At 43.4% G+C, this 24408-nt stretch overlaps 1 protein-coding gene across 2 annotated transcripts in view; it reads left to right on the forward strand.

Moving 5' to 3' along the window:
- The window catches only part of LOC127866871 (sodium-independent sulfate anion transporter-like), an 87714-nt gene that overhangs the window by 15831 nt on the left and 47475 nt on the right, over nt 1-24408 (forward strand). For both annotated transcript variants that reach the window (XM_052407694.1, XM_052407695.1), the window contains exons 3-7: nt 7173-7461; nt 11698-11800; nt 19382-19586; nt 23054-23219; nt 23559-23613. In XM_052407694.1, coding sequence (XP_052263654.1) covers nt 7196-7461; nt 11698-11800; nt 19382-19586; nt 23054-23219; nt 23559-23613 — 795 coding nt within the window. In that variant the 5' untranslated portion in view covers nt 7173-7195. The remainder of the gene's footprint in view (nt 1-7172; nt 7462-11697; nt 11801-19381; nt 19587-23053; nt 23220-23558; nt 23614-24408) is intronic.

Genomic DNA, 24408 nt, shown 5'->3' on the forward strand with positions numbered 1-24408 from the left:
TATTTGGAAAGTGTCATGACTGATTGCGGACAGCACTGGCTAATCTGGGACAATACTTGCACATGCATTAAGCCTAGTTTACCTAGAATGAGGCTTATTGTATAACCTTTCTAGCAATTAAGCGATTTTTTTCCTTCTTTATAAAGTACCCGTAAAATGTACTGTCCCAATTCAGGAAAAAATACAAAATTCCCAATTGCCATTAGCAAAAATTTCCAAACGGAAATTGCATCAATTTCATTTCATAAGTGCATTTTCTTCAAGTGAATCAATAATATGCACTCTAAAAAAGCATTTCAAGCCAAAATGCATGTAAATGAATATTTTAATTGGTTTGTCCAATTAATAACAAGCAATTAAATAAACAATAATTCGCAATCTGACAAGCAGTCACACAGGCTAATCAGGGACGACACTTTCCGCCTAAACTTGATTTTTGCTAAGAAGAGACTTTCTTAAAACAAAAACTATTATTAAAGTGGAAAGTGTTGTTCCTGATTAGCCTGTGCAGAGAGCTATACGCTCATGCAGAGTGCTATACGCTCATGCAGAGTGCTATACGCTCATGCAGAGTGCTATACGCTCATGCAGAGTGCTATACGCTCATGCAGAGTGCTATACGCTCATGCAGAGTGCTATACGCTCATGCAGAGTGCTATACGCTCATGCATTAAACCCCCCTTTACACAAAGAACGGCTCATATTTATTGAGATACACTGTTATTGATTTAACTCTATTCCAGTACGGAAACAAATGTATACATCAAGCGGTATTTCAATACACAACTTAACCTGTGTTAAGCAGCCAGTATCAGGAAATTGCAAAAACAGTTGCTCAAGGCAGGTGACTACAATGGCATAAAGATGACATTCACTCCTCTTTTTTATGCCCCCCTTCGAAGAAGAGGGGGTATATTGCTTTGCTCATGTCGGTCTGCCGGTCGGTCCGTCCGTCCGTCCACCAGGTGGTTGTCAGACGATAACTCAAGACTGCTTGGGCCTAGGATCATGAAACTTCATAGGTACATTGATCATGACTCGCAGATGACCCATATTGATTTATGTGGTCACTAGGTCAAAGGTCAAGGTCACGGTGACCCGAAATAGTAAAATGGTTTTTGGATGATAACTCAAAAACGCTTATGCCTAGGATCATGAAACTTGATAGGTAGATTGATCATGACTAGCAGATGACCTCTATTGATTTTCAGGTCACTAGGTCAAGGTCACGGTGACCCGAAATAGTACAATGGATTCCGGATGATAATTCAAGAACGCTTATGCCTAGGATCATGAAACTTTATAGGTAGATTGATCATGACTAGCAGATGACCCCTTTTGATTTTCAGGTCACTAGGTCAAAGGTCAAGGTCACGGTGACCCGAAATAGTAAAATGGTTTCCGGATGATAACTCAAGAACGCTTATGCCTAGGATCATGAAACTTGATAGGTACATTGATCATGACTCGCAGATTACCCCTATTGATTTTGAGGTCACTAGATCAAAGGTCAAGGTCACTGTGACCCGAAATAGTAAAATGGTTTCCGGATGATAACTCAAGAACGCTTATGCCTAGGATCATGAAACTTCATAGGTACATTGATCATGACTCGCAGATGACCCCTATTGATTTTCAGGTCACTAGGTCAAAGGAGAAGGTCACAGTGACAAAAAACATATTTACAAAATGGCTGTCACTACAACTGAGAGCCCATATGGGGGGCATGCATGTTTTACAAACAGCCCTTGTTTAAATTGCACTCCTCTTTTTTCTATCTTGTGGCCACGACTTACTAACTCGTGGCCAAGAGTAAGCTATGTCATGGCCACGAGATAGAAAAAATAGGAGTGCAAAACTAAATAAAAGAGGAGTGCAATTAAAAAAAGAGCGGTGCAGTAAATAAAGGAAGGATGCATTAAACAAAAGAGGAGAGAATTTCGAGATCTCAAGATCCCGACTTAGCTAACATTTTGTTCCCTCAAATAATTCAGCCAATGAAAACGTCCTAAAGGCAAGGCTCTGATATAACATAACATACTACTATTAGCACTACTTTTACTACTACTACTACTGCTGCTGTTGTTGTTGTTGCTGCTGCTACTTCTACTACTACTACTACTACTACTACTACAACTTCTACTACTACTACTACTACTACTACTACTACTACTACTACCACTACTACTACTACTACTACTACTACTAATACTACTACTGCTACTACTTCTACTACTTCTATTAATACTAGTAGTAGTACTTCTACTACTACAACTACTACTACTACTACTACTTCTACTACTACTATTACTACTACTACTACAACAACAACAACAGCAGCAGTGGTAGAAGTAGTAATAGTAGTTCTAATAGTAGTATGTTATGTTATATCAGAGCCTTACCTTAGGACATTTTCATTGGCTGATTAATTTGAGGGAACAAGATAGTATTTGATTGGCAGACTAACTCGACGCCTAGGGTAAGCTAAGTCGGTATTTCGAGATGTCGAAATTTTCTCCTCTTTTGTTTAATGCACCCTTCCTTATTTACTGCACCGAGTTACTAAGTCGTGGCCATGAGATAAAAAAAGATGAGTGCAATTTAAAAAAGAGGAGTGAATGTCACCTCTATGCCACCGTAGGTGACTGCTTAACAGAGGGATTGTTGGCTCTTCTGACTGTTATGAATATGCCAGATCTGTACAGATATAAAAAGTAGTACACAGGCTAATCTTGGATGACAGTTATGCAGATGTATTTAGTCCTTTTTGAGTGAAAGACAATCTTAATGTTATCTTAAAGTGTTATATTGATGATGTTATCACTATTATGTTGTACACTTTAAAGGAATTTAAACATACTAGTCAATAAAATATTTTTGTTGTCTCACATCTTCTCTCAGACCCCACATGAGGTTTTGCGACTTAACTAAGTTTTGTTTCAAATACTTCATACTTCCATCCCTATGTTGTGATATGAGTCAAATGAATAACATAGTTTAAATGCCTGGTATACTTGTCATCATTTGAAGTTTATATTATTATTTGTTTACATATATCTTAACAGATTAATTGGGAATCATGCAGTATTTGTGCCCCATCCTTAGATCCATTACTAGAAGTAATGGGCAAGAGGACACATTTCTTTAGTTTTTTAGCTATTATTTGTTGTTCCAGAAGTTGCTGGGGTAATTAAACCCTACATTAATAAATATTTAGTTCAGTTTTTGGCTGATAAAAATGTACTTAAGTTTTTGTGTGGGTCTTTGACTTTTTGACTTAGTAGACTGTATTGATTATAATTATAATTTTAATAAATTTAAAAACATATTAATTATTATAACTACATAAAAAAATAAAGAAAATCATAAATTTAAAGAGTTCACTTTTTTAAGAAAATTGCAGAGAATAGTAATTATGCACTATTTTACAAGTTATCTTGCACAAGATTCAATTAATTTATACAAAAAGTTATGCCCAAATATAGAAAATGTATGGCCTGTTTTTTCTGGGTGCTCAAACATGTAATACACCAAAAGAGAGGGTAATAAATAATACCTTAATAACAACCCTTGGCATTACCTCACTCTGATCGAGGATATGCAGAGTATTTTATCCTTAAAGGCCCGGTCAGACCGCCTAACAAATATGTAACGGAGAGAAAACGGACAAAATATGCAGATATGGGTTATCCGGTGATAAAATTTATCTGCTCTGTCGCTCAAGACTCTCGCAATCGGTGTGTGAAGCGTAGGAAACAAACAATGACTGCACAAGTACCGGTGATGTCATGGGAAAAAACGTACGTTTAACGGATATGTATAGGATATTTAACGTTCCGATATTACCGTGCGAGTAACGGACTTCTACCGAATATAAAACGGCAGTGTAATGCATTAGTACCGGACAAAACATTCTCCCAACGTGAGAGAAACAGAAAAGTACTGAACACCAAGGTACAACGTACAACGATGAAAAAGTAGGGTACATCCTCAGTATCATGTGGCAAAGCTTCAGGTTCTGGCAGGTCATGGTCTCCGTTTTCAGCTGCTGCCTTCAGGTCAGACTCGTTCCACAACTGTGCATCGGATGCAGCACCACGGCCTCCAATGTCAGCCCAGACGAACTTGAAGTCAGAATCCACCAGAGCTAGCAGGACAACGGAGAAGTACTTCTTGTAGTTAAAATACATAGACCCGGATCTTGGTGGACAATTGCAGGCAATACGTTTGCCATCAATAGCACCAAGAGTATGGGGGAAATTGCAGCTGTCCCTGAAGCCGTCCGTTATTCGCGTCCTATCGGCAGCTGTTGTTGGCAACGGCATCACCTCGTCAGCATACTCATTTATGACTGCTCTACAAACCTGGCGTGTAAAAGATAGCAGTATGATAGGCTAGCGTGGATTATAAGTGTATGACGTAGAAGATAATGCATGACTTTTAGCGAGTGGATGATTAGGTAAAAATATACTACTTGATAAACAGTGCTTATAACTGTGTTCATTTCAAGATATGGGCACATGATAAATGTAGTACTAATGGTAAAATACAATTTAGGAGGTTAGTGTTGTAGTGCGCACACTCATCTATTTGCCTTTTATCCTATACCAATAACTAACCCCAATGCAATTCATATAAAATGATGGTAGAAGTAGACATTAAAATATATAAATATATTCAAATGACTAACAGAAGCCTTTTAAAATTAGTTTTAACACAATAATAAATTAAGTGGTACTTAATCAAAACATCTCGGGTGGCATTCTCATGAAGTTGATGAATGCCCGTTGGTCCTCTCTTCATAGTTTGACCATAAGTTGGTCCTACAGACCGAACTGACGCCTCCTTCGGGTCTCCTTGCTCTCTTTTGAGGAAGACGATACATGGCCAGATTAGCAACCAAAAGGCCAATCTGGGCCTGCATGAGGGTGGCTTGACACTCCAATCTGGGCCTGCACAAGGGTGGCTTGACACTCCAATCTGGGCCTGCATGAGGGTGGCTTGAACTGGGCCTGATTGAGGGTGGCTTGACACTCCAATTAAATGCGAGCACGACACTCCATTGTACATGTCCTTCACACAAGGCGTACCAAAATGAAATGATACTTCGACCCACAGGCTCATTACGGTTAAATGTATGTCAACAGTTTTGTTCCGCCACACTTCTCACACTTTTTTTATACGTTAGCTGTCCGTTATTATCTGTTGAACATGCGTTTGGTGTCTGGAACGGTGCGGTTTATCCGTTGCAAGTCTGGTATTAGTCCGGTAGTTGTCCGGTGGTTGACAAGGACAACCGGACATTAACGGACATAAACCGGATAAGTACAGGAGGTGTAAAGCACGAGTTCTGAACAAACTGTAAACTGACTATGAAGACGGCACATCATACGGAGGTCTCTGTCCATTTTATCCGGTGGAAAATTTTGAACATGCTCAAAACTTCCCAACGGACGGAACAGATGTCACCGGACATCGCCAAACCGGGAGCAGATTCACCGGATATGAAACGGACATTAAACGGATAAACGGATAAAATGATTTTATGTCTGTTTCTCGTCTGTTACCTTGGTGTGACCGGGCCTTTACCACTTAGATAGGTATTTTGACGCATTTGTAGTTCCTTAGAAAGTTAAATTTAATTAAAGACCTTTCTTACTAGATTCAAGTTTTAAAGGCTTCATTTCCAACCCTTAAATACTGATGAGCAGCAAACAGCATACAACCTGAACAGACTGCAAGTTACTCGCAGGCTGTTCTTGTTGTATGCTGTTTGCACATAGCCATTTTCACTTGCCTCGGAGTGGGAAAGGGTTAAGATGGGCAATCATCCATCTTCAACGTCTAGGACCCAACAAAGTATTTTCTTCCTGTCACCAGCTTCTTTTCAAATGTCTTTTTTCTTAATGCCATACCTGCTATTTGCTTTCTATGATTACAGTCCAACCTTACTAAGGGGTACCAGATGGTGGTCATTCTAATTATCCTCCAACAAAAAACAATCATAATCACATCTGAGTTAAACAGTCACAAGGGTCATTACCAAAGCAATTGTTCACATATCGAGGGCTGAACGGAAAATTGATGTATCTCCTTCTTTATTTAATATGAGTAACAACAGTCTTCCGTTCACCCCTCGATTTGTTCAGCGGTCACAAAGCAGTCATTACAAGATGCAAAACATGAACATTCAAATAGATCTTGGTTGTTTTCCTCAAAGCTCTGACGTCGTAGGCATAGGTGGATTTAATCTAACGAAAACCAATTGCAAATCGTGCTCTATATAATTTGGTTGAAATGCACAACAAAAAATTTAATCAAAAGTGAAATTTTTCAATGTTTTCTTTGCTGCAAAGTTTATATATAAAAAAGTCAATACACCAACACTTTCCATGCAGTAACTGTGCCAGCACTGTTAGTTGGCAGCTAGCATTTGTTAACAACATGTCAACAATAACATTTTATCTTGCCTATTTGATGATAATGTGTAGAGTGCTTTTTAAAATACTCACATGGAGTATATGTGTCTAACAATAATTTATTTCATGCAAGATGTAGTATAATTAAAAAAAAATGTACATGCATATTACCTTGGACATTTAAACATTGTTGGCATTTTTTTTTAATGTTTGTTTCTTTGAATCATGATTTTACTATCAGCTAACCAACACAGTAAAAAGTGTTCACCTGTCTGAAGCAGCCACATGTCTCTTTAGCAGCCATTTTGACCACATCCTTCGACTGACTGCTGAACCATATCCCTCTCAAAAACATAGTGAAAATAGCTATATGCAACCAGCATACAACCAGGACAGCCTGCTAGCCTGAGTAACTCTCAGTCTGTTCAGGTTTAATGCTGCTTGCTGATGATCAGCATCTTAGAGTTAGAAAGGAAGCCTTTAAAAAATTTAATCAGGCAAGAAAAGATTTTATTAAATTTAAACTCCCAATGGACTATAAATAGGCCAATATGCGTATCTGAGGAGTAAAGTTAACACAGGGTTGACTGTAAATGCATACTTTAAGTGTTCATCAGTATTGCCAGCCCCAGATATAGTATTGTAGTATCCAATACAAACACCTCTGTGACTAGGAATGAAAACATCTTGTAAAACCTGAATTGAAACCTGAAGGGTGACTTCCATTCTAGTTTCTTTTATGTTGCATGCCAGCATGATACCTGAGTGTGGCAACCATGGAAGGCGAGTCCGACCCGTTGTTAGAGAAGCCTTGGAGTGTGCAAAGGTCACAGGGTCATGGGACTTTCCACAGCTCAAGTCAGAGGTCATCTGCAACAGATATATATTTTCATTCAGAAGATGAAGATGATAGTTTGCGGGAGATTTCAAGACTACCAGAGGTGTCATTATTGGCCACCATGAAAAGATATGTTAAGGAGTGTTGCAATGTGCATGACGCGAAGAAAAAATTCCCAATAATAAAATGGTTGCCTAAATATTCGTAAGTAATACACTTTATATACACTTTATATAATATATAAAAGGCATTTTTTGATTGAGAATGAATGTTTCCTTTAATTATTATATTGATGATTGATGTGTAGTAGTTGTTCATTTATAAGATTAAAATGAAATCAGTTAAAAACAAATATTTTACAGTCAGTGCTTCCAGTAAAATAATCAAAAGTGATACCTTTTAAATAATTGCTTGTGTGATACCATAGGTATAAGTCTTATACATGTTGAATTGTAATGTATTTTTTTTATTACTATGTTTATTATTGAAAATCATTTGAATGACACTGTGCTGTGTGTATTGTTCAAATTTAACCCTCATAAAAAACTTAGCAATTAATTGTTTATTTATTTGTTAAATTTATTGAAGTATTTGAAAGTTTTATTATGTCATTCAAACAATTATAACTTTGAAATAATGTTCAAAGCAATTCATTGTGTCCCTGTATAATTATTATATTTTTTAAATTAGCCTTGTCATGATAAAATGGGTTGCAATCCAGCCTGCACATTTGCAAGAGCGGGTTAGGAGCTACCCAGTCTGCTAATGAGACAAGGAAACAGTGATTTTGCCATTTTACTTGATAGATTAGCTCCTTACACAGATGTACAGGCTGGGTTGGAGCTACCCTGGTCACAAATTGCATTAGAACCATTTTGGCATGATGCTTGTCAAACAGTTGAAATATGTGTAAAGCACTAAATGTTATCTTTTACAAACATTTTTATACTGGAAATCACATAAGTATAATGTTACTTTCCTTTTGGTATGAAGCACAACACAAGTTCTGAAAAAGAAAGAATTTATGAATTATAAACGATCATGTAGGTTTATTTCCCTTAATTGTTGGTGTTTTATATCATACAAAACGTAGTTTTTGCAGACCTGTAGTAAAAACAAATTTAGAGCATTCAATTCTTTATGAAATAAAATCTGATGTAGTTGTGTATTTTGTCAATTCTGGTGACTATTCACATGCATTAAAGCCTGTTTTCCTAGAGCAAGAGGCTTATATGATAGTTTACTAGTGAGTGAGAAAACTTCATTTACTTTAATATTCATTTTCACTGTAAAAGCTAAAAGCGCAATTATGTTTTAGACACCATTGTAATTCATTGAGATCAGTTCAGATTCCTGTAGTTAAACATATCCCAGACAAGTCAAACATTTTGTTAACAAGACAGGTTTCTAAGAATTGCAAAAATGAAAACCAGGCCTAATCAGGCCTGCCCATGTAACCCAGCAAAGCGGCAATGTCAAAAGCACAGTGAGCTGGTGAATATTTGATTAGGTTCCATTTTCTGTCCATATTCAACAATTATCTAAATGGTAGACATTAACAGAGATAAGTTTTATAATTACAATGTTAAATAATATGTAAACAATATAAGATAAGAGTTCTTAGCAGACCACACGCTTAAAGCAGTTTTATGCTTTGACGAAGCATTTAACCCCCATGTATTTTAGTAACGGTGTGTTGTCCGAATTCTTAAAGGGCAATTTTCTTGATTGTTTTATAAAAGAATGTCAAACGAAAATATAAAAAAACAACCATATAGAGATAAATATATTTAAACTTAACTTAATAACAGTTACATTTAGTAGCTTTATATGCAGAATATTTATAAATGGTCAGTTATGGCTCTGTCCGTAATTTTTCAAGTCGACACTGTTACGAAGAAAATTACATATACCGCACGGGAATGATACGGGAATACAACTTTTTCCGAAAAGTAAACATTCTTTCAACCTTTTACGTCATAATGAGGCAATGAACAGAGCGCGAAAAATGTGAAAATCATCAAAAAGTAAGTAAAATATTGAACGTACTTTTATTCAGTGTCAACACCGTTCTTCCATTTTCTTTGCTATTTCCACTTCTTGTTCTTTTATGATTTTCAAATATTATGTATTCTTAGATTCCACAAAATAATGTGTGCGTAATGTGTTTTTGAGACAAGAAGCATGCTGTTTGTGGATGATCAAATGCCTGAATGTCATCACCGTTACGGTCCACACCATTACGCTAGATGAGTAACGGTGATGACAACATCGTAACGGTGTGCACAAATATATACACACATTATGGTGTGAATAAACTTCGTTTTCATATCGCCGATTGTTTTTCAAACAACAGCGCAAATTTTACATGGAATTTATCAGACAAAAATGGAGAATTAATACAATTGGAATCAGTTCTGTCAGAATTCCCGAATGTCATCACCGTTACGTTCCACACCGTTACGCTGAATGAGAAACGGTGTTGACAACATCGTAACGGTGTGGACAAATTTATACAAACAATATGATGCGAATAAAGTTCGTATTCATATCGCCGATTGTCTTTCAAACAACATCAAAAATTTTACATGGAACTTATCTGACATACTTTCTAGTAAAAAACACGATGCGAATAAACAAGAATATGAAAGTATAAGAAAATCTGTCCACACCGTTACAAATGTGACAACACCGTTACGCCGCATAAAAAGAAGACTTTTATATGCATAAAGATTCAACAAAAACTGCAAACGTGTTTTAACATCATAAAGTCTTCAAAAAGGTGTCCAATGAAAGAAGAATTTAGTATATAAACATGTACCCAAACATTTTATAGAAATTCTTAAAGTTGTAAAACGTAATTAACATGTGTATTTACACCGTTACGCGGTCCATACAATAACCGTTACGCACTTAATGTTCTGATAAAGTCACTGACGATTTGGAATTGATGTAATAGCCACTCATGATCACTTTATACAATGAAACAACGCCAAAAAATTCATTTAAATTAAGTTGAAATAAAATAATATTATCAAACAAGTATTTATGTCCGTAACGGTGTTCTCTTCACAGCTTTTGACGTGCGTCAAATAAGCCTTCATAATCGCGATCTGGGTCACAATAGGTCGTGCCCAGCTTAGGTTGACGTCCGTCTGACATGTACGTAACTGATAAACGATCTGTTGACACTGCTTTACTAATTGTGTTTTTGAATATTTTTTTTATTAAGAATGGAACCTAATCAAATATTCACCCTGATAGTATTGTTACCTAGATTTATAGGTTTTTGACTTCTGTATGGCGAATTCTTCTGCAAGTATCTTCAGTATCCCTGTAATGATAGGGATCTTAGTTTTTTTCATAGCTGTGTTGTGTTTACAATAATAACTGTTCAAGAGGACATGCAGACCAAACTGAGCATGCTTACTCAATCTTAACATAATGTGCTGGTTGAATGCAGACAGAATGTTGTCTTGTAACAATGGAATTTTTATTAAGCAAAGTAGGTGCAATTTTGTAACTGATGTCTTTACTTTACTTTGTGTCAATAATGAACAAATCAGTTGTTTTTATGCCCCCGGTAGGGTGGCATATAGCATTTGAACTGTCTGTCAGTCCATCCGTCCGAAAACTTTAATATTGCCCATAACTTTTGCAATATTGAAGATAGCAACTTGATTTTTGGCATGCATGTGTATCTCATGGAGCTGCTCATTTTGAGTGGTGAACGGTCATCCTTCAAGGTCGAAGGTAAAAAACAATAATCCAAGGGAAGAAACAAGCTTTAAAGGGAGATAATTTCTATTTATCATTTGGCAGGTAAGGATCATTTTTACAAGGGAAGTAATATTTTTAAAAGGGATATAATAAAAAAAATAATCAAAGTGGTGCAGTAGGGGGCATTGTGTTTCTGACAAACACATCTCTTGTTGGTGATCCTTCTGAAAAATTCATCATATTCTGCATAATATCCTATTCTATTGTTAATTCCTCAACATTTAAGTTGTTTTCAAAAAAAGAAATTGGATATACTCACTTCACGCTTATTTGAGACACATAAACTTTTGACGAGTAAGGGCTTTTTGATTATTTGTGCTTATTTTCCGGAATAAGGAGTTCAGTTGATTTTGGGTTGGATATTTTGATAAATTGAGTCTCGTCCTTGAAAAACAGGGGCTTAATACATTTGCATAAAGTGTCATCCCGGATTAGCATGTGTAGTCCCCACAGGCTTATCAAGGAAGATACTTTTTGCCTTAACTGGATTTTTTCTGAGAAAGGACTTTCCAAGACCAAAAAATAACCTGAAACAACACTTTTGGCTTTTATTAAATTTTTAGTTGAGGGGAGGCCTCATTTAAACAAAAATCCAAACACACAAATTAAGCCCGTTTTCCTAGAAAATTTACTAAATTCTGTTTGTGCTTGGTTTAACAGGTTTTTAGATGCCCAAGGTGACATTATAAGTGGCCTGACGGTGGCGATGACTGTGTTACCCCAGGGGCTTGCGTACGCTGTGGTAGCCGGACTGCCCCTGCAGGTCAGTACCCCAGGGGCTTGCATACTCTGTCATAGCCAGACTGCCCCCACATGTCAGCACCCCAGGGGCTTGCATACTCTGTTGTAGTCAGACTGCCCCCACATGTAAGTACCCCAGGGGCTGGCATACGCTGTTGAAGCCAGACTGCCCCCACTGGTCAGTACCCCAGGGGCTGGCATACGCTGTTGTAGCCAGACTGCCCCCACATGTCAGTACCCCAGGGGCTTGCATACCCTGTTGTAGCTAGACTGCCCCCACAGGTCAGTACCCCAGGGGCTTGCATACTCTTTTATGGGCCAGACTGCCCCCACATGTCAGTACCCCAGGGGCTTGCGTATGCTGTTGAAGCTAGACTGCCCCCACAGGTCAGTACCCCAGGGGCATGCATACTCTGATGTAGCCAGACTGCCCCCACATGTCAGTACCCCAGGGGCTGGCAAAGCTGTTATAGCCAGACTGCCCCCACAGGTCAGTACCCAAGGGGCTGGCATTCACTGTTGTAGCCAGACTGCCCCCACAGGTCAGTACCTCGGGGGCTTGCATACACTGTTGTAGCCAGACTGCCCCCACATGTCAGTACCCCAGGGGCTGGCGTATGCTGTTGTAGCCAGACTGCCCCCACATGTCAGTACCCCAAGGGCTTGAAAAAACTGTTGTAGCTAGACTGCCCCACAGGTCAGTACCCCAGGGGCTTGCATACGTTGTTGTAGCCAGACTGCCCCACAGATCAGTACCCCAAGGGCTTGCATACTCTGTTGTAGCTAGACTTCCCACACAGGTCAGTACCCCAGGGGCTTGCATATACTGTTGTAGCCAGACTGCCCCCACAGGTCAGTACCCTAGGGGCTTGTTTTCGCTGTTGTAGCCAGACTGCCCCCACAGGTCAATACCAGAGGGGCTTGCATATTCTGTTGTAGCCAGACTGCCCCCACAGGTCAGTTCCCCAGCCGTTTGCAATCGCTGTTGTAGCCAGACTGCCCCCACATGTCAGTGCCCCAGGGGCTTGCGTACGCTGTTGAAGCTAGACTGCCCCCACTGGTCAGTACCCCAGGGGCTTGCATACGCTGTTGTAGCTAGACTGACCCCACAGGTCAGTACCCTAGGGGCGTGCATACTCTGTTGTAGCCAGATTCCCCCCACATGTCAGTTCCCCAGGGGCTGGCAAAGCTGTTGTAGCAAGACTGCCCCCACAGGTCAGTACCCCAGGGTCTGGCATACACTGTTGTAGCCAGACTGCCCCCACATGTCAGTACCCCAGGGGCTTGCGTACGCTGTTGAAGCTAGACTGCCCCCACTGGTCAGTACCCCAGGGGCTTGCATACGCTGTTGTAGCTAGACTGCCCCCACAGGTCAGTACCCTAGGGGCGTGCATACTCTGTTGTAGCCAGATTCCCCCCACATGTCAGTACCCCAGGGGCTGGCAAAGCTGTTGTAGCAAGACTGCCCCCACAGGTCAGTACCCCAGGGGCTTGCGTACGCTGTTGTAGCCAGACTGCCCCCACAGGTCAGTACCCCAGGGGCTGGCGTATGCTGTCGTAGCCAGACTGCCCCACAGTTCAGTACCCCAGGGGCTGGCATACGCTGTCATAGCCAGACTGCCCCCACAGGTCAGTACCCCAGGAGCTGGTGTACGCTGTTGTAGCCAGACTGCCCCCCAAAGGTCATTACCCAAGGGGCTTGTGTATGTTGTCGTAGCCAGACTGCCCCCACAGGTCAGCACCCCAGGGGCTGGCATACACTGCCATAGCCAGACTGCCCCCACAGGTCAGTATCCCAGGGGCTGGCATAAGCTGTTGTAGCAAAACTGCCCCCCACAGGTCAGTACCCAAGGGGCTGGCATAAGCTGTTGTAGCCAGACTGCCCTCACAGGTCAGTACCCCAGGGGCTGGCATACGCTGTTGTAGCCAGACTGCCCTCACAGGTCAGTACCCCAAGGGCTGGCATACGCTGTTGTAGCCAGACTGCCCCCACAGGTCAGTACCCCAAGGGCTGGCGTATGCTGTTGTAGCTAGACTGCCCCCACATGTCAGTACCCCAGGGGCTTGCATACTCTGCTGTAGCTAGAGTGCCCCCACATGTCAGTACCCCAGGGGCTTGCATACACTGTTGTAGCCAGACTGCCTCATAGGTCAGTACCCCAGGGTTTTGCGTACGCTGTTGTAGCCAGACTGCCCCCACTGGTCAGTACCCCTAGGGCTTGCGTACGCTGTTGTAGCCAGACTGCCCCCCTCAGGTCAGTACATCAGGGGCTTGCATACGCTGTTGTAGCCAGACTGCCCCAACATGTCAGTACCCCAGGGGCTTGCATACTCTGTTGTAGCTAGACTGCCCACACAAGTCAGTACCCCAGGGGCTTGCATACACTGTTGTAGCCAGACTGCCCCCACAGGTCAGTACCCCAGGGGCTGGCATACGCTGTTGTAGCCAGACTGCCCCCACATGTCAGTATCCCAGGGGCTGGCATACACTGCTGTAGCAAGACTGCCCCCGCAGGTCAGTACCTCAGGGGCTTGTTTTTGCTGTTGTAGCCAGACTGCCCCCACAGGTCAATACCAGAGGGGCTTGCTTACTCTGTTGTAGCCAAACTGCCCCCACAGGTCAGTACCCCAGCGGTTTGCGATCGCCGTTTTAGCCAGACTGCCCCCACATGTCAGTGCCCCAGGGGCTTGCGTACGCTGTTGAAGCTAGACTGCCCCCACTGGTCAGTACCCAAGGGGCTTGCATACGCTGTTGTAGCTAGACTGCCCCCACAGGTCAGTACCCCAGGGGCGCGCATACTCTGTTGTAGCCAGATTCCCCCCACATGTCAGTACCCAAGGGGCTGGCAAAGCTGTTGTAGCAAGACTGCCCCCACAGGTCAGTACCCCAGGGGCTGGCATACACTGTCTTAGCCAGACTGCCCCCACAGGTCAGTACCCCAGGGGCTTGCGTACGCTGTTGTAGCAAGACTGCCCCCACAGGTCAGTACACCAGGGGCTTGAGTACACTGTTGTTACCAGACTGCCCCCCTCAGGTCAGTACACAAGGAGCTGGGAAAGGCTGTTGTAACCAGACGGCCCCCACAGGTCAGTACCCCAGGTGCTGGCGTATGCTGTCGTAGCCAGACTGACCCCACAGTTCAGTACCCCAGGGGCTGGCGTACGCTGTTGTAGCCAGACTGTCCCCACAGGTCAGTACCCCAGGAGCTGGTGTACACTGTTGTAGCAAGACTGCCCTCCATAGGTCAGTACCCAAGGGGGTTGTGTACGCTGTCGTAGCCAGACTGCTCCCACAGGTCAGCACCCCAGGGGCTGGCATACACTGCCATAGCCAGACTGCCCTCCATTGGTCAGTACCGAAGGGGCTTGTGTACGCTGTTGTAGCCAGACTGCCCCAACTGGTCAGTACCCCAGGGGTTTGCGTATGCTGTTGTAGCCAGACTGCACCCACATGTCAGTACCCCAGGGGCTTGTGTACGCTGTTGTAACCAGACTGCCCTCACAGGTCAGTACTCCAGGGGCTTGCGTACGCTGTTGTAGCCAGACTGCCACCACAGGTCAGTACCACAGGGGCTGGCATACCCTGTTGTAGCCAGACTGCCCCCACAGGTCAGTACCCCAGGGGCTGGCATACGCTGTTGTAGCCAGACTGCCCCCACTGGTCAGTACCCGAGGGGCTTGCGTACGCTGTTGTAGCCAGACTGCCCCAACTGGTCAGTTACCCAGGGGCTTGCGTAAGCTGTTGTAGCCAGACTGCCCCCACAGGTCAGTGCCTCAGGGACTTGCATACTCTGTCGTAGCCAGACTGTCCCCACTGGTCAGTACCCCAGGGGCTTGCGTACGCTGTTGTAGCCAGACTGCCCCAACTGGTCGGTTACCCAAGGGCTTGCGTACGCTGTTCTACCCAGACTGCCCCCACAGGTTAGTACTCCAGGGGCTTGCATACTCTGTCGTAGCCAGACTGCCCCCACTGGTCAGTACCCGAGGGGCTTGCATACTCTGTCATAGCCAGACTGCCCCCACAGGTCAGTACCCGAGGGGCTTGCATACTCTGTTGTAGCCGGACTGCCCCCACAGGTCAGTACCCAAGGGGGGTGCATACTCTGTTGTAGCCAGACTGCCCCCACTGGTCAGTACCCCAGGGGCAGTAATACTTTATCGTAGCCTGACTGCCCCCACTGGTCAGTACCCAAGGGGCTTGCATGCTCTGTCGTAGCCAGACTGCCCCCACAGGTCAGTACCCCAGGGGCTTGCATACTCTGTTGTTGCCTGACTGCCCCCACTGATCAGTTCCCGAGGGGCTTGCATACTCTGTTGAAGCCAGACTGCCCCCACAGGTCAGTACCTGAGGGGCGTGCATACTCTGTCGTAGCCAGACTGCCCCCACAGGTCAGTACCCAAGGGGCGTGCATACTCTGTCGTAGCCTGACTGCCCCCACTGGTCAGTCGCCAGGGGCGTGCATACTCCGTCGTAGCCTGACTGCCCCCACTGGTCAGTACCCCAGGGGCTTGTATACTCTGTCGTAGCCTGACTGCCCCCACAGGTCAGTACCAGAGGGGCTTGCATACTCTGTCGTAGCCTGACTGCCCCCACTGGTCAGTACCCGAGAGGCTTGCATACTCTGTTGAAGCCAGACTGCCCCCACAGGTTAGTACCCGAGGGGCGTGCATTCTCTGTCGTAGCCAGACTGCCCCCATAGGTCAGTACCCCAGGGGCTGGCATACTCTGTCGTAGCCTGACTGCCCCAACTGGTCAGCACCCGAGGGGCTTGCATACTCTGTCGTAGCCTGACTGCCCCACTGGTCAGTACCCCAGGGGCTGGCATACTCTGTTGTAGCCAGACTGCCCCCACAGGTCAGTACCCAAGGGGCTGGCATACTCTGTCGTAGCCACACTGCCCCTACAGGTCAGTACCCCAGGGGCTGGCATACTCTCGTAGCCAGACTGACCCCACAGGTCAGTACCCCAGGGGCGTGCATACTCTGTCGTAGCCTGACTGCCCCCACAGGTCAGTACCCTTAGGGGCTTGCATACTCTGTCGTAGCCAGACTGCCCCCACAGGTCAGTACCCGAGGGGCTTGCATACTCTGTTGTAGCCAGACTGCCGCCACAGGTCAGTACCCCAGGGGCTGGCATACTCTGTCGTAGCCTGACTGCCCCCACAGGTCAGTACCCCAGGGGCTGGCATACTCTGTCGTAGCCAGACTGCCCCAACTGGTCAGTTCCCGAGGGGCTTGCATACTCTGTCGTAGCCAGACTGCCCCTGCAGGTCAGTACCCAAGGGGCTGGCATACTCTGTCGTCTCCAGACTGCCCCCACAGGTCAGTACCCCAGGGGCTGGCATACTCTGTCGTAGCCAGACTGCCCCTACAGGTCAGTACCCCAGGGGCTTGCATTCTCTTTAGTAGCCAGACTGCCCCCACAGGTCAGTACCCCAGGGGCTGGCATACTCTGTCGTAGCCATACTGCCCCTACAGGTCAGTACCCCAGGGGCTGGCATACTCTCGTAGCCAGACTGACCCCACAGGTCAGTACCCCAGGGGCGTGCATACTCTGTTGTAGCCAGATTGCCCCCACAGGTCAGTACCCCATGGGCTTGCATACTCTGTAGTAGCCAGACTGCCCCCACAGGTCAGTACCCCAGGGGCTGGCATACTCTATCGTAGCCATACTACCCCTACAGGTCAGTACCCCAGGGGCTGGCATACTCTTGTAGCCAGACTGACCCCACAGGTCAGTACCCCAGGGGCGTGCATACTCTGTTGTAGCCAGACTGCCCCCACAGGTCAGTACCCCAGAGGCGTACATACTCTGTCGTAGCCAGACTGCCCCCACTGGTCAGTACCCGAGGGGCTCACATACTCTGTCGTAGCCAGACTGCCCCCACAGGTCAGTACCTCAGGGGCGTGCATACTCTATCGTAGCCAGACTGCCCCTACAGGTCAGTACCCCAGGGGCTGGCATACTCTCTTGTAGCCAGACTGACCCCACAGGTCAGTACCCCAGGGGCGTGCATACTCTGTTGTAGCCAGACTGCCCCCACAGGTCAGTTCCCCAGCGGCGTGCATACTCTGTAGTAGCCAGACTGCCCCCACAGGTCAGTACCCCAGGGGTGTGCATACTCTGTTGTAGCCAGACTGCCCCCACTGGTCAGTACCGGAGGGGCTCGCATACTCTGTTGTAGCCAGACTGCCCCCACAGGTCAGAACTTCAGGGGCGTGCATACTCTGTCGTAGCCAGACTGCCCCCACAGGTCAGTACCCCAGAGGCGTGCATACTCTGTTGTAGCCAGACTGCCCCCACTGGTCAGTACCCGAGGGGCGTGCATACTTTGTCATAGCCAGACTGCCCCCACAGGTCAGTACCCCAGGGGCTGGCATACTCTATCGTAGCCATACTACCCCTACAGGTCAGTACCCCAGGGGCTGGCATACTCTTGTAGCCAGACTGACCCCACAGGTCAGTACCCCAGGGGCATGCATACTCTGTCGTAGCCAGACTGCCCCCACAGGTCAGTACCCCAGGGGCGTGCATACTCTGTCGTAGCCAGACTGCCCCCACTGGTCAGTACCCGAGGGGCTCGCATACTCTGTCGTAGCCAGACTGCCCCTACAGGTCAGTACCCCATGGGCGTGCATACTCTGTTGTAGCCAGACTGCCCCCACAGGTCAGTACCCCAGGGGCTTGCATACTCTGTTGTAGCCATACTGCCCCTACAGGTCAGTACCCCAGGGGCTGGCATACTCTCTCGTAGCCAGACTGACCCCACAGGTCAGTACCATAGGGGCATGCATACTCTGTTGTAGCCAGACTACCCCCACAGGTCAGTACCCCAGGAGCGTGCATACTCTGTCGTAGCCAGACTGCCCCCACTGGTCAGTACCCGAGGGGCTCGCATACTCTGTCGTAGCCAGACTGCCCCCACAGGTCAGTACCCCATGGGCGTGCATACTCTGTTGTAGCCAGACTGCCCCCACAGGTCAGTACCCCAGGGGCTGGCATACTCTGTCGTAGCCTGACTGCCCTTCAAGTCAGGATTATTTGGGTGGATTTTTTTTTACTGCGAGTTACTCACCGACTGTTCTGGTTTTATTAAGGTTGCCATTATCACTTTGCTTCTGAGCGGTAGAGGATTTATTGCCCTAGTCCTCAATGAACGTCAAGAAATGTATTTTTAAAAGACAATAAGCATTGAAATTGTTTTGCTGAAAATTAAATATATAAGGACAGTGCGGATTTCTGAGGTGCATTTTGTGACCCCATTTTTACAATAAAAATAATCAGTGTTGCGAATTGAGTATTCCAGCTGCACACATTAATAAATGAAACATGAATATGTGAGACTTTTTAATACTTCATATTACTTTCAATTTTTTATAAACATTTTAAATTGTTTAAAATTAATTAACACCAATTTAAAAAATTAGAGGAGGGTTTAAGTATAACAAATTCTTAATCAGATGCACTCTGCACAGGCTAAATAGGGACAATGCTTTCAACTTTAATGGTATTTATCTAAACGAAAAGGGTGGGACGACACTTTACACACATGCATTAAGTCTGATTTTATCTAGAGTGCAGCTCAACTCTTATCTGTTTCAGTATGGGTTGTATTCAGCCTTCATGGGGTGTTTTGTATACACGATTCTGGGAACATCAAAGGACATCACATTGGGACCCACAGCCATCATGTCACTCATGACTGCAACATTTGCAACGTCACCCAGAGAGAACGACCCAACTTACGCCCTCAGTTTGACCCTTATCTGCGGTGTTGTGCAGGCGCTGATGGGGCTTTTACATCTTGGTGTGTATACATGTATACAAAATATTTATTGTTTAACGTGTATGGCAATAATGTGTTAATGCATTTGACATAATGTTTCCAAACAAAATTAAAAATGTCCAACATGCTACCATCTTAGGTTTTATTTCACCAACTTATTGCCATCTTGTCAAGCAATTTGTATCGAAAGCATTTGGCAGATAATTTGATTTAAAGAGTTTTCTTTTATTTACATTTTTGACGATGCTGGAACAGCATCGTCTAAGGTTTGATAACCAGTAAAAAAATTCTTCACAATGGCGACCTATGTAAAAGACCGAGCCAGTCCGATTGAGATAACTCGATTTTTCAGTTACTTCCCTTGGCATTCGCCACTGCGTAGGAGATTGCTCGTTGATTTTCATTGATAACATTCTCCTAGCAGAGTTGTCGTTCGTGTTGATAAAGGTAAATATAAATAGAACAGCATATCCTGGGGAAACAGATTCAATAAGTGTATCAGAACATTAATTTCAAATTAGTAATTTTACATCCATTATATTTTTATGGACCAATGAAACAACTATATATTTTCTCTATTTTGTTTGATATTTGTTCTCGATTTAGTAAATAAATTGCGAATAAAAACATGTAAAATTAACTTTTTACGTGATCACAAAACTAAAGAATGCGAACAATTTCGAACCTGCAAATTGTAAACGCTGCACTGCTATGATATATATAGATAAAACAACATTTCTTTGCGTAATTGTCCGTCCTGCTAGCGCAGTGGTAAGGACCCCCCCCCCCCCCCGGCAGCATTTGACCATATATTTCAGTACAAAACAAATAGCTGGAAATTGCAGCTATCATTCAAAATTCGTCCCAACTGTCGTCAATCTAATCTTATTAGGTAGGAGTGCTGGACACACTCCGGGTTCCAACATTATGCAGCCTCAGCGCGGAGGTAACTCATTACCTTGGAAAAACACAAATACACACACTGGGTGCAGCCTAGGCGCGTATAGACTCAAACAAGGCAACAAACTCAAGTGCGGGCACAATCATTTAAAATTTACATATTGAATACGATATTCTAACAGAAATTACACAACCACCTAAGTGTACATACCATGTTTGATATTTCGTTCGATTGTTAGATTTCAGCATATACATGTATAAGGTCATTTCGCTATTAGTTAACTTATCCATATGTTCCTGGGCGAACTCGGATAGTCAAGTGCTCATACGATTGAGCTCACATGGTCCGGCTATGTGCTCATATCTACTTTCGAGAATCATCATGAAGGTATTGCTATACTTCATGAACAAGAATGTGACCCGCCTCCCAGTTTCACACCAAATTTCTTTTCGTACCCAAAATTTTCGTACCCAATTTTTTTATCGTACCCAAATGTTTGTATCAACATACACAATTGTGGTGATATAAATAAACTTAAATTGATGTTTTATATCCATCCTCTTCAAAAGCATCGTCACACCAGTACTGCCAGTACTTTGATTTATAATGTATGTGCTTTGAAATACTTTTTATGTCCCCCACCCACTATTGTGGGGGACATATTGTTTTTGCCCTGTCTGTTGGTCTGTACGTTGGTCTGTTGGTCTGTTTGCTCCAACTTTAACATTTGCAATAACTTTTTTCAATATTCAAAATGATTTTTGTCATGCACGTGTATCTCATGGAGCTGCACATTTGAGTGGTGAAAGGTCAAGGTCATCCTTCAAGGTCAGAGGTCAAATATATGTGGCCAAAATCGCTCATTTTATGAATACTTTTGCAATATTGAAGATAGCAACTTGATATTTGGCATGCATGTGTATCTTATGGAGCCGCACATTTTGAGTGGTGAAAGGTCAAGGTCATCCTTTAAGGTCAGAGGTCAAATATATGTGTCCAAAATCGCTAATTTTATGAATGCTTGGGCAATATTGAAGATAACGTCTTGATATTTGGCATGCATGAGTATCTCATGGAGCCGCACATTTTGAGTAGTGAAAGGTCAAGGTTATCTTTCAAGGTCAGAGGTCAAGTATATGTTGCCAAAATCGCTCATTTTATGAATACTTTGGCAATATTGAAGATACCAACTTGATATTTGTCATGCATGTGTATCTCATGGAGCCGCACATTTTGAGTGATGAAAGGTCAAGGTCATCCTTCAAGGTCAAAGGTAAATTTTTTTAAAAGAAGAAATTCAAAGCGGCGCAGAAGGGGACATAGTGTTTCTGACAAACACATTTTTCAATATTGAAGATAGCAACTTGATATTTGGCATGCATGTGTATCTCATGAAGCTGCACATTTTGAGTGGTGGAAATTCAAGGTCAAGGTCATCCTTCATGGTCAAAAAAATATGTTTCAAAGCGGCGTTTTCATGAAGCTGCACATTTTGAGTGGTGGAAGTCCAAGTCAAGGTCATCCTTCAAGGTCAAGGTCATCCTTCAAAGTCAAAGGTCAAAAAAAATAATAATTCAAAGCGGCCTTCTCATAAAGCTGCACATTTTTGAGTGGTGGAAGGTCAAGGTCATCCTTCAAGGTCAAGGTCATCCTTCAAGGTCAAATGTCTTCTTTTTTTTTTTAATTCAAAGTGGCGTTATCATGAAGCTGCACATTTTGAGTGGTGGAAGTCCAAGGTCAAGGTCATCCTTCAAGGTCAAGGTCATCATTCAAGGTCAAAGGTAAAAAAATAATAATTCAAACGGAATTCTCATAAAGCTGCACATTTTGAGTGGTGGAAGTTCAAGGTCAAGGTCATCCTTCAAGGTCAAATGTCAATTATTTTTTTTTAAATTCAAAGCGGCTTTCTCATAAAGCTGCACATTTAGAGTGGTGGAAGTTCAAGGTCAAGGTCATCCTTCAAGGTCAAGGTCATCCTTCAAGGTCAAAGGTAAAAAAAAATCAAAACGGCGTTCTCATGAAGCTGCACATTTTGAGTGGTGGAAGTTCAAGGTCAAGGTCATCCTTCAAGGTGAAGGTGATCCTTCAAGGTCAAAGGTAAAAAAAAAATATATAAATTCAAAGCGGCGTTCTCATGAAGCTGCACATTTTGAGTGGTGGAAGTTCAAGGTCAAGGTCAACCTTCAAGGACAAAGGTCAAAAAATATAAATTTCAAAGCAGCGCAGAAGGGGACATAGTGTTTCCGGCAAACACATTTCTTGTTTGTTTTGTTTTCGATAAAATTTGAACTTCCATACAAGGATTTTTATGAAACTTAGCTCTAATGTTATTGAGAGGTCATTGAGACGATCCCCAGAACACATGAATCAGCTGGCTCAAGTTTGATATCATACTTCAAGGGAAAAAGTTTGAACCTTTTAAGCGTGACTCAGCCTTATTAAGGACGACACTTTCAGATGTTATGATGTATTTTGTTGCAAGGAAGTCTCTTCTTAACAAAAATCCAGTTTTGGATGAAAGTGGTCTCTGCTGTTTTCCTAAGGCTAGACTCATATATATACTGATAGTATTCTCTATTATTCCCAGGGATCATGGTGAACTTCATCTCCTACCCTGTGATCAACGCCTTCACGTCTGCTGCAGCAATCACCATAGCATTTGGTCAGGTGAAGGGTGTGCTGGGATTGCGTGACATTCCTAAGGACTTCCTCGAACAGGTGTATGAAACATGCAGGAAAATACCGGAAACAAGGTCAGCTGGTCTTAATATTAATTTATTTTAATGCTGCTGTTGTGTCTGTTGTTGATTATTATAATGATGATATTCATAATGAGATATTATCTGCAACATGCAATTATGAATCTTAAGTCATATGTAGCCGGCATAGCTCAAGAAAAGCTTGAGTATCCACACGGTGTGATCAGGAATTACCATGTTTTCTAACAAGACCTAAACACCTTGAGAAACTTCATAATGGAGAAGGAAGCTCCTTACCAGACTGTGCTGACGTGCAGTCCGGTCTATAGCTATGCCGGCTGCATTTGTCATGAGACCAATTTTAGTGTCTCATATGTGAGTTTTTTCTGGCAGGGTGTGGGACCTGACCATGGGGCTGTCAAGTATTGTGATCCTGATCCTGATGATGGTAAGCAGCAACTGTCCATTCGATGACATTGATTCCCGCATTCATTATCATTACATTGACTCCCACATTCATTAGAATTGCATTGATTTCCACATTCATTAGAATGGCATTGATTCCCACATTCATTAGCATGGCATTGATTACCACATTCATAAGCATGGCATTGATTCCCACATTCATTATCATGACATTAATTCCAACATTCATTAGCATGCCATTGATTCCCACTTTCATTAGCATGGAATTGATTCCCACATTCATAAGCCTAACATTAATTCCCACATTCATAAGCAAGGCATTAATTCCCACATTCATTAGCATGGCATTAATTCCCACATTCTTTAGCATGGCATTGATTCCCACTTTCATTAGCATGCATTAATTCCAACATTCATTAGCATGGCATTAATTCCCACATTCATTAGCGTGGCATTAATTCCCATATTCATTAGCATGGCATTGATTCCCACTTTCATAAGCATGCATTAATTCCCACATTCATTAGCATGGCATGAATTCCAACATTCATTTGCATGAAATTGAGCTTTTTTTAGCATGGCAATAACTCCAACATTCATAAAGATGGCGTTAATTCCTACATTCATTAGCATTGCATTAATTCCCACATTAATTAGCATAGCAATAATTCCAACATTCATTAGCATGGCATTGATTCCCACATCATTATCATGACATTGATTCTCACATTCATGAGCATGGCATTGATTCCCACATTCATTAGCATGGAATTGATTCCCACATTCATTAGCATGGCATTGATTCCCACATTCATGA

Source organism: Dreissena polymorpha, chromosome 2, assembly GCF_020536995.1.
Source record: "Dreissena polymorpha isolate Duluth1 chromosome 2, UMN_Dpol_1.0, whole genome shotgun sequence".
In the NCBI taxonomy this organism is placed as follows: Eukaryota; Metazoa; Mollusca; class Bivalvia; order Myida; family Dreissenidae; genus Dreissena; species Dreissena polymorpha.